Source organism: Acanthisitta chloris, unplaced genomic scaffold (assembly GCF_000695815.1).
Source record: "Acanthisitta chloris isolate BGI_N310 unplaced genomic scaffold, ASM69581v1 scaffold19282, whole genome shotgun sequence".
In the NCBI taxonomy this organism is placed as follows: Eukaryota; Metazoa; Chordata; class Aves; order Passeriformes; family Acanthisittidae; genus Acanthisitta; species Acanthisitta chloris.
Window position 1 is genome coordinate 37,423 of NW_008660118.1, and position 11,092 is coordinate 48,514.

Genomic DNA, 11,092 nt, shown 5'->3' on the forward strand with positions numbered 1-11,092 from the left:
TTGCTGTGTGGTAAGTAGCTGGAATGGGCATATGATTTAGAAATGAGTAACTCAAGCAAACATGATAAATGAACTGCTGATCTTTAAATCTTTACTGGCAAGTGTACAAGTTTTAATTGAGAAAGGATGAGCACATAAAATGTGAGTTACTGTGAAAGTTCAATCTGAACTTGAAACTGAAGTCTGTGGTTTCTTATATTCTGAAAATATTTCTAATTTCCATGCCCTTTTATATATTTTTCCTGTGATATAAAGCTTGCTGAGCTTTAGGACAGCAGAGAGGCAGTGTAAGTACTCAAAAATTAGGAAACATAGAAATGAAAATTAGTTCAGCATTGGGATAATGCTGAACTACAAACCTTAAAGTGTTCAGTAAATAGGAGCACTGTTTCTGTACTGATAGTTACATTTGGGTGGCCAGACCTAAAAAACAAAGGCGAAAAACCTTTTCTAGTGCCTTATTTAATGAATTATTTCAATTTTCTGATGAGGAGAGAATTTCTAAAACTAAGTTTCCTGCTGTAGTATGAGTTTAACAAGTATCACAGAGATGCTATGAAATGAATATGCTAAGAGTGGAAATATTCTGTCTTCATTTTACAGGGAAGAAAACAAAGTACGGAGACATTTAAGCCTCAAATTTTCATGTTCTCTAATTCTGTATGCTCTTTTAAATGCCCAGAGTACTTGGAATTATTTATTTTCATAATGAAAATAGACTTCCAAGGGTCTTCGTATGCACCTTTTTGCATGATCAGCATTTCTGTGGATCTGGATCTCAGCAAATGGATGCACAGAATATTTAGTGATCAGCTGTGAGAAGTTTAGTTTGCTTAAGACTGAGAGCTCCAGGACTGAGGAGATAAATGTCACGTCAGTCAGGTCTCCCAGGAAGGTACTGAACTGCCTTAACCATATGTAGCAGTTTTGCATGGCCAGACTTTTGTCAGTGGTGGGCTACTGGGGTGGCTTCTGTGAGAAGCTGCTAGAAGCTTCCCCATGTCTGGCAGAGCCAATGCCAGCAGCTCCAGGATGGACCTGCCGCTGCGGCAAGGGTGAGCCAGTCAGTGATGGTAGTAATGCCTCTGTGATAAGAAATTTATGAAAGGAAAAAAAGTTATTGAGCAGAAGTAATAATGACCACAGAAGAGCGGAGTGAGAATAAGTGAGAGGAACAACTATGCAGACACCCAGTGGAGAATGAGGGGCAGGAGGTACTACAGGCGCTGGAGCTGAGGATCCCCTGTAGCCTGTGGTGAAGACCATGGTGTGGTGACTGTGCCCCTGCAGCCCATGGAGGTTAACAGGGTGCAGAGGTCCACCTGTAGCCCATGGAGGAGACCCATGATGGAGCAGGTGGATTCCCAAAGGAGGCTGCAAATCCATGGGAAGTCCATGCTGAATCAAGCCTCCAGCAGGGACCTGCAGGCTTGTAGAGAAAGGGTGTTTTTAAGGTCTGCATTATTTTCTCATTATCCTGCTCTAATTTTGTTAGTAATAAAATCACTTAATTTCCTCAAGTTAAGTCTGTTTTGCCTGTGATGGTATGCACTGAGTGATCTCTCCTGGTCCTTATCTCTACCCATGAACCTTTTGTTATATTTTCTCTTCCTGTCCATTTCCAGAGGGGTGTGGGAGAATGGCTTTGATGGGTGCCTGGGTGTCTCCTGCAGTCTGGGACTCATTTGGTGCAGATATTTCTAAGTTCTGTAACAAAGGATGTAGGCATCCCGCAGACAGAAACAACACTACTGCAGTGGGTGACTCTCGGGAGAGGAATCTTTCCATCTTGGTCATGGAAGAAGTCAGCCTTCCTCTGGAATGAGGGAGAGGTAGAGAAAAACTGAATGATACCTCATTGGAGTTGCATGCAAGAGTGGGAAGGGTAGAAGCTGTAAGAGATTGAAGCACGGAATTGAAGAGATGCAGCATGGAAATAGACTTAAGTTCAGTGATGTTTTATATTGACATGAAAAGGGGTGTTTCAGCTAGCAAAAGTGTAGCAGTTTAGCCTGTCTTCTTCTAATCTTATCTCTCAAAAGCAGCCAAGCAGTTTTGGTTTTGTTGTACATTAACGTGAAGTGCATTGTCAAAGGTCATGAGGTGAACCCAGGTGTCCTGGGTTCTGTTCCTGAGTTCTGTCTGATGGATCACAGTTGTGAGCCACATACAAAAGATGAGCTGCCTGTCTACTAAACAGTATTTGGGCTGGTTTCTAAACTCTCTGATGATGCTTAGTTGTAAGTGCCTTACTGTAACCCAGTAATGCTGTGCTGTTATTCCAGGCTTAATTATCAGTTTGATATAATGCTAGTAAATGACAGTAAATTTCTAAAAAATTAAAGGTTTTGCTGCCTAATACACTCTGCTTTCTCTGTTAGCTAATTTAGAGCAAGCTATAAAACAGACACTTATTTGGTGTACAGGGGCAGTTCCAGATCACAATTAACATACTGTCTCATACATTCTTTTTGAGTAACAATAAAGTTGAGAGCCTGGAATCATTAAGGAGGTGCATTCTGTTCAAAACTCAGATGAAGAGATAGGTTAGCATTGTCACTTCCTTGATTAGCACTCTCATTTGTTTGACTTTCAACACCAAAATGCAGTAAATGAAGTGATACAAAGAGAACAGTGCACTGTAGTTGCTGTATTTGTGGTGTCTGACTTTATGCAGTCATGCAGCGATGCTCTAATAGCCAAGAAATTCTGCTGTATAATTCAAATGCTGTAAATTGGTATGAGTTCATTGTTTCTTCTTATTGCAGGCTTTTCAAAATGACTGCTAAAATGTTTTGGCAAGAATTTCCACAGTAATTGGTGTATTGTGTTTCTGTTTAAATGCAGTTTAGTAAAGTATTCCTCTAAAGAAAACAGCTTCAGTCTGTTCTGATGTGTGCGTGAAATTTATTCAAGCGCACATTAAGGAAAAAATCCTGTCAGTCAGCTCTGTCTGAATGCCATGGTATGCTTTGAGTTTGCAATATATCTTTCTGCAAAAAACAACTCTCCTTCATTTTGCATTTTCAATGTACTTAATTCCACGTGTAGCATCTATATAAACAGCCTTTAAAATAATGCCTGAAATCTCCTTTACAAAGTCATCAAGAGCATAATCTTGACCTTCCTGGGAATTTGTTTATCCAAATGAAGTAACTACACCAAGCACAGCCCATCCCTTGAAACTGGCTTATCTGGGACACTCCGTGGACAGCTCCAGCCAGCTGAGCTTCCCAGCTATCCTATGAGGAAAAACGAAAGAACGTGGCTGCTTGCAGTACTTTGTTTTGCACCTTTTACGCCAGATCCATTGGATTTGATTGCTGTGGCTCTGCTACAAGGGTGTGCAGCGAAGGTGTTGCCAGAAGCCTTCCTGCTAAGACCTTATTCTCAGGGAGTAGTCTCAAACAGCACATTAATAGTGCTTGCTGGAGTCTTCAGCCCAGATCTCTTTGAGAGAAGAGGTCAGTGAGGCAGGTTCCTGCTTTGGATGTCCGAGGGCTGCAGCACCTGGCAGCCTGGGTATCTGAGGTGGCTGCAGAGGAGTTCACCGCGTCTGTTCGGGTGTGTCCTCTGCTGGATGAAAACCTGGCTTCCCTCCCCTTCCTGGAGCTGCTGCTTCTGCTGAGCTGCCATCTGGCCTGCTCCTGTTGTGGCTGCTCCCTCATGAGGTGTCAAAAGGTTTGATCTTTCATCCGTGTCCAGGCTCTGCTAGTTTGCTTTTTCATACAAGGAGAATTATGCAAGTGGGTAGGCAAGTATAAACCCACATAAAACCGATAGTTAAAAATGGTTCAGGTTTTTTTTTTCCTCTTTTTTTTTTCCTGTTTGTTGATAAATAATTCAAAGCAACAGAAATACTGGTGTGAAATTTCTCTTCAAGTTTAGGTCTTCCTAATATGCAGGAACTCACTCCATAGATTTCTTGAACTCTCTGGCTGGAAACACCAGACCTTTTCTTGGTGCTACAGTGAAAATTTCTTCATTCCTGTGTAAGACTCAAATGCGTGACAAGATCTTTTCTCAGCAGAAGAGTGTTACTGAAAGTGTAAGAGCCTGCCATCTTTTACAATTATCTTTAGCACTTTCATCTGCAAGATCTTCTGTTTTTGTTTCTGGGTGAGAGAATTCTTATCTTCCCACTATCCTGCTGCACTTAACGTTGCTCCTAAGTCTACAAAGCTAATACAGGATCTATCACAGAGCAGGACATGGTTACTTTTAATTTCAGTCCCAGTTGTTCTACCCTGTATCTCTTTTCTTCTCACCAGGAAAATAACTTGCATACTGGTTTAGTGTAGCAGTGTAATAGGTTGCCTCCTTCTACCTCCCCCCCCTTTTTTTAGGTTCCTTGGTTTCTTTTATCTGCTTGTTTAGCTGGCTACTCTTCTCACTCTTAATATCAAGAAGGGCTATTTTTAAACAGGAGTCCATAACATGCAGAAGCAATCACTTGTGATTTGTAATTTAAGCAGAATTTATTCCATTCCTCTATGTCAACTATGAATGGGTCTATCATGCATGTATAATTGAACGTAACTTGATCAGAAGAGCAATATTGAGTTTGCATTCCTCTCAGGTTTTGGAAAGAGATCACAGCAGTAGTAAAATTGCAGTTTCAAAAGCTAAATGGAATAGTTATTAATCCATTTTGTATATTTTAATATAGAGGCAAATTAAACATCCTTAGTTACAGTTTTGCTTTCATTTTCATTAGCTGTTATATGAGATCTCTTTCCTGTTAAACAAATATAATTCTTTTCTCTCCTACTTGAAACAGCTCCTTGCAAGTCATCTGCATTTGTGGCAGAGATTGCTTCTTACCACTCTAATTTGCTGCTTTTAAAAATAATTAGCCTGGAACAGATGCTACGTTGTTGCTTCTTCAGGTTGCACAATAAACTGAATTTTGTGACTAAAATAGACTGGTATCTATTTTTAAAATTCATGCTGTTTCACAGACATTTGTAAAGTTGTTTATTCTGAATGGTCTTTTAATCAAACATAAGCACTCCTCCCTCTGCCTACCCCATTTGCACACTTGTCTATTAGCAGGACAGATTAAAAAACTGAAATCTTTGTAGTATAATGTGAGAAATCCTTTTGCTATTTTAATTCTTGTCATTAATATATTGAGGTTACATTACTTCCTGAACAAACTCTTACTTTTCCAGAAGTACTTACACTACTTGGAAAATGACAAGAGGCCCATTCAGTTAGAAAATGCAATCTTTTTGACTGTGGTTTCAGCAAAGGAATGAATCTTACTGGCCACACAAATGTGGCCTTATCTCGACCCACGAGCCTTTTGTTGTGTTTTCTCTCTGTCCATCTGAGGAGGGAAGTGATAGAACCACTTTGGTGGGTGCCTGGTGTCCAGTCAGGGCCAACCTACCACAAATAGGGAGGTGCTTACCATTCTTAGAAGCAGCAGATTGTATTTCTCTACATGTTTCTACCAAGAAATTATCTTGAATTTATTCTGAGTGCTCCTGTGGAGCTCTATATTCTTTATTTCTGAATTACTAGAGTAAACACCAGTAAATTTAAAAGTGAAATAAAGCACATACGTTTGAAAATGGACAGAATACCAGTGTATTTTAGCAAAAGATGACAGTACAGAAATGCAGCATTGTGACTAAAATGTAAATCTACCAATTCTGGTTTTATCTCAAATGTATGTTTACTTCATATTTCAGTTGCCCAACTTTCTGATTGACTGACTGAAAGGAGTGCTGGATACAGCATATTGATGTGCACTATGTTTTAGAAAAGTGAGATGCATTCTGTTGCATGACTGATGTTTAATTAAAACACCAGGAACTAGTATTTTAGAAATTGCAAAATAAGGTTCTCAAAGATATACACAAATGGAAAGCTACATGACACAGATCCTGAATCAAAGATGGGTTAGAAAAGTTTTAATGGCGTATCTTGTACATAACATGGTATTAAATGGTGAACAATTTGCAGGGAAAGTTGAGTAATTTCCTGTGTGGGTGTTTTATTTTATTTTAAATCATGTAAACTTTTCACCAGTTGCCCTTTTCATTGATTTATTGGACTGCAGTGTTGCTATCATTAACAAAAGGCTTTGTTTTCCCCACAGGCATTATCAAGTTCAGTTTTTGTACAAAAATTTAACTCTCGTGTTTTTTGTCCTTTTTGAGATTTCATTTCGCCAGTCATTCCTTCCCCACAGCTTTTAGTTGGCGTATTGAAATTTAATGTATATATTGTCTTGACAAACTCAATGAGACAGAAATATTTGATATGATAGAATTCCACCCTCCTTCCCCCTTCCCTTATTTTGTTTTTAATGCCACACCTGACCTAGCCATACCTTACTGCTGCAATGCCCTATCTGCAGCAAATGTTGTATGCACATTGTAGAAGATGACAGACAGCTGCCTTTCAGCACACAGTGGAAGAAACTGTCTTAATCAGTTTCCAGGGCTCTGCTTCAACAGCAATTCTCACCAGCTATCTTAGTTTTGCCGTGTTAAGTGGTTTGGGGTTTTTTCCCGTCTTCTTCAACGTTGTGTGTTTCTTTTCTCATCCTTTTCTGCCAGAGGCAGTGAGGCCACTGAACAGCACTGCTCTGTGGATGAAAGCAGATCCATGTGGCAAGTCCGTCATGAAATATTGCTTCTGGCTACATTTTTGTATCCTGCCACGAGCCTGATTGTTGCTCCTGAGAGCACCTAAATTCAGTGCTTGCTTCCTGAATATCTGATTAAGTCTGTCAGTGTTTTGAATTTTCTTAAGTATGGTATGTTAATTGGAACTAGGACTTTCAGTTTGTCTCTCCATTTTTGGAGCCTGCCTAGTTTATTTATTTGGGTTTTTTTTATATAAGTGCCTTCTTGATGCCTTGCTTGCTCACTTTCAGAGACAGAAGCATCCAATTAAGGCTGAAACAGAGGTATGCTGAACTCATCCCTCATCTCTCCTCTCCTGTGCTTTGCTCTTATCCAGAGCACAAGCTAAAAGAGCAGAAAGAGCTGAGCAGTCTGGGGAGCCCACATAGCTGGCAAGTAACAAACACAGCTTCTCTCTCTTCTTCTTTTACATTTAGTGTAGTCAGGGAATTGGAAGTTCTGCTAAGGCCTGCTGTGACCTGAGAGAGCACAGTGAAGAGTACTTGGAGAAGAATGAGGCTGAGGTTTAGTCAGAACTGATGAGTCAAAATCTTCAGAGAAGTTTGGAGTAGGCAGCAGGGAGGGTTGAAAATTGGAGTTTAGAAAGGACTTACAGTGTAGTTATATCAGAAAATACTTATTTTACTTATATATCAGTGGGGGGAAAGGCCTGATTTGAAGGATGGACAGTAAAATAAAGTGTTTAGCAGGGAGCTGATAGCATTTTGATATTATTGGCAGTGCTGAAATGGTGTCAAGTAAACACTGTTCTGCCTGTTGGACCTCTGCAGTACCTCTCTGTTTAGTCTTCTGACTCTATTTCTGCTGTTGGGATTGCTTTTCTCTAGAGGTACCATTGCCATGGGCCAAGTAGCAAGAGCTGAATGCCTCAGTGTTTTATAAATTCTGCTTGTGTCTCCTGCTTCAGTTCATGTAAATTTTCATAGACATCAGGGAAATTGTTATTCAAGAATAATTTGATGCGACATCTGTTTTCTCCCTTTCCTTAAAAAATTTGGATATACAGACACTACTCTTCAACACCATTCTCTGGTCCCAGATCAGTGTTCTAAAGGTTTTTTCTTTGAGATAAGTGAAGGCAAAATCACCAAAGAATAAAGGATCCCTCTCAGTATTTTCTCAGCATGGTTTTCACCATTCACTTTACCCAGATGTTCTGTGTGACACATAAATTAGGTATTACTGCTACAGAAAGAAGACTGACTGGTTTGAAGGGCTGGACAATGAGACTTCCAGTTTTATTTCTTTCTAATTTCATTTAGTCTGCCCTAATAATTTTGCACCAGTGAGCTGTTTCGCAACCAAGATGATAGTTTATATTTCTTTTCTTTCTAAGGGTGAGAAAAGGTAGAATGCAGAGGTGTAAGTATAACAACTAGTTCTCATGACTTAACTATATTGGAACACCCAAAATGAGAAGAGGACATGGGAGCCGTCAGCACCCATTGTCTGAAGCCTTACAGCAAAGCTCTACTAGTCTTTCCTCTACTTTTCCTCCACTTCCTACTCAGTGCCCACTGAGCAACTACTCCAGGACTCTTCTATTCCATGTCCAGACACTTCTCCTGCCTCACAGGGAGCTGAATACCTGTAACACAAGAGATGATACCTACAGCATGCCATAAGGTGTAAGTAGGAACAAATAATTCTACCCACATGTAGACTAGGTCTCTGCAAAAATAAGAGGTCTGCTGGATTAAAATGAAGCTAAACCAACTTCTTCCTGAGCCTTGCACCAGACTAGCTTTTTCTTCTCTCCATCAGGATGGCTCACAAACTCGTCCCAGTCTTATCTACTTCCAGAGAGCCTTGCTGGCCTCCTGGAGAGGTATGCTTGTCCTCACCTCCACTACATAGTCCATCTTTCCTAATAATTTTCCACAGTGTTTAGTATTTGATGACAGATATGAGTGTCTCATACAAGCAGCATCATCCCCTCACTATAAATGACTGCATACCTTTGGTCCAGCTCACGTGTCCCAGTGCACTCCTAACATCGCAGAAGCAGTTACCAGGATCACTGTACTCTTCCATGGACTTGCAAGTAAGAAGTGACTTAGGCAGACTCCTACAAAGGTCAGGCTTTTGTGGGTCTGAATTGTAAACTTTTCCTGCAGTTCTATTGGACTTGATGTAATGCACAGTTATTACACCATCAAAAGCAAGAGGTGGGAGAAGAAAGAGGAGGTTCCCCAGAGAAAGGGGAAGAAAGTCTGGGTAGTTCCATTTCCTACAGTTTTTTGATCAACCCTCAGAGATTTCAGTCAAATGCAGGATTGTAATGAAAATATTACAGTTTATAATGCTGATATGATTTCTACACACCAGGTACCCAGTACGCATGCTGTCTAAAAAAATGTTCAATAATTTTGTACTGAGCACTATACTTTCCTGGAAGCAAATACTCCAGAATATACTCAAATTCTTTGTTTGGCTCTGTTCTTTATGTAATCTTCATATTTTCTTCTAACATGGTGTTAGAAAAATTGTGAAATACAAATAGTTTCTCTTTTTATTCTTCAGCATTATGGACAGTATTGACTGCTCCTACTGACTAAGATTAATTACGTTTTGTAGACAGCCAATGCACTTTGTCAGTGCAGAGTTCTCAATTATATTAATGTAAAACTTTGCATTAATCTATTAAAAATATTCTTTTGTCTAAGTACCTTCTAAAGGGCTGTATTCCTTTCTATGGCAATAACTGTGGACTTTAACCTGAACTTTTCACCACTGTTACAAAATTGTCTTCTTCCCCCAGGTCTACTTCACAAGGCTTTTTTAACAAGTTACATTATCGCTTGATAATATTTGACTTGTGATGACACAAACTTTCTGTAAAATATTCCCCCAAACTTTTCTCATTTCTCGTTTTCCAGGCTTTACACTCTAAACTAGCATTTGTTGTCCAGAGAGATATGAGCTGCATAATTTGTGAACCTTTCCAAGGAGTTGGTTTGACACTTGCCTTTCTAGTATTTATATGAAAATTTTAGCAATGTCAGATATTGTTTAAAAATCTAGTCCTGTACAGTATAAACATAATCTAAAAGCATTTTTGTAAAACACCTGTATGAAATGCTTATGCTCTTCCAAGTGTCTTTCAAGTCCTCAATATATACTTGATTTCTCTAGGTGTTTTGGGTGTATTGAGTGCAAGACCTTGTTACTATTTCAATTCAACAATAATCGTGATCTTCACTGCAGAAATACAGGAATGTTTGGTTTTTAAGAGAAAAATTGAATGCCTTTTTTTTTTTTTGACACTAGTATGTTTAAAACGGACATTATTTTTATGTCAATATCTCAATTTTTGCCCTGACTTGGGAATTTATTACTGCTTTTGTTGCTTTTCTAATTGCATTTTCTAATTACTCTTGAGCAACACTCTCCCCCACTACATCCCATGTTTGCTCAACTGTTAATAAACACTTCCCACTTCTTTGTGTAATCTGTACATGAAGCACCAGTTGTAGATTTTATAGCTATTACTTGTCTGGTATAAATATCATCGCTCAGTCTAAATTAGGAAATTTTGGTAGTACAGCTCTAGTATCAATGATTGCACTATTTAAAATGTGAAACAGTCAATGCTGATACAGAATTTTCTCATTTAAAAAGACACTTAACAGATTCCATGTGAGCACTGCCTTCTTGTCCCTGTTCATGGTGGAAAGGAGTTAGAGCAAAACAGACTGGCCCCAACTCCTGCCTTGTGCTGGGAAGTGGCACCTTTGCTGCTTTAGAGCAGATTTTAAGAAAGGGATTATCAATATTGGAGATGATGCTTCTGCGTTGCCTTATCACAGTGTAAAGGTGTAAGCTGATGCTGATCAGGCCAGCAGGCCTAGGCTGGAGTTCATCCCCCTGTACTTTGCACTGGTGAGGCTGTACCTCAAATCCTGTGTTCAGTTTTGGGCCCTTCTCTGCAAGAAAGACATTGAGATGCTGGAGCATGTCCAGAAAAAGGCAGTGTTGCTGGGGAAAAGTCTGAAGCACAAGTCTGATGAGGAGCATATGAGGGAGCTGGGGTTGTTTAACCTGGAGAAAAGTAGTCTTATGGGAGACCATATTCTTTCTACAACTACCTGAAAGGGGGTTGTAGCAAGGTGGGGGTCAGCCTCTTCTTCCAAATAACGGGTACAAGAGGAAATGGCCTCAAGTTGCACCAGGGGAGGTTTAGATTGGATATTAGGAAAAATGTCTTCACCAAACAGGTTGTCAAGCATTGAACAGGCTGTCCAGGGAAGTAGTGGAGTCACCATCCTTGGAGGTATTTAAAAGATGTGTAGGTGTGGCACCTGGGGGCATGGTTTAGATGTGGTCTTGGCAGTGCTGGGTTAATAGTTGGACTTGATGATCTTAAGTTCTTTTTCAATCTAAAAAATTCTATTATCCTGTCACATTTTTGACCAGAGAAGGTTTTATTC

The 11,092-nt window shown here is 39.7% G+C and overlaps 1 protein-coding gene across 1 annotated transcript in view; it reads left to right on the forward strand.

Moving 5' to 3' along the window:
* Nucleotides 1–1,032: 1,032 nt before the first annotated feature.
* Nucleotides 1,033–11,092, forward strand: part of LOC103797488 (heat shock transcription factor, Y-linked-like) — a 10,697-nt gene continuing 637 nt past the window's right edge. The window contains exon 1 of the mRNA XM_009069708.1: nucleotides 1,033–1,055. Coding sequence (XP_009067956.1) covers nucleotides 1,033–1,055 — 23 coding nt within the window. The remainder of the gene's footprint in view (nucleotides 1,056–11,092) is intronic.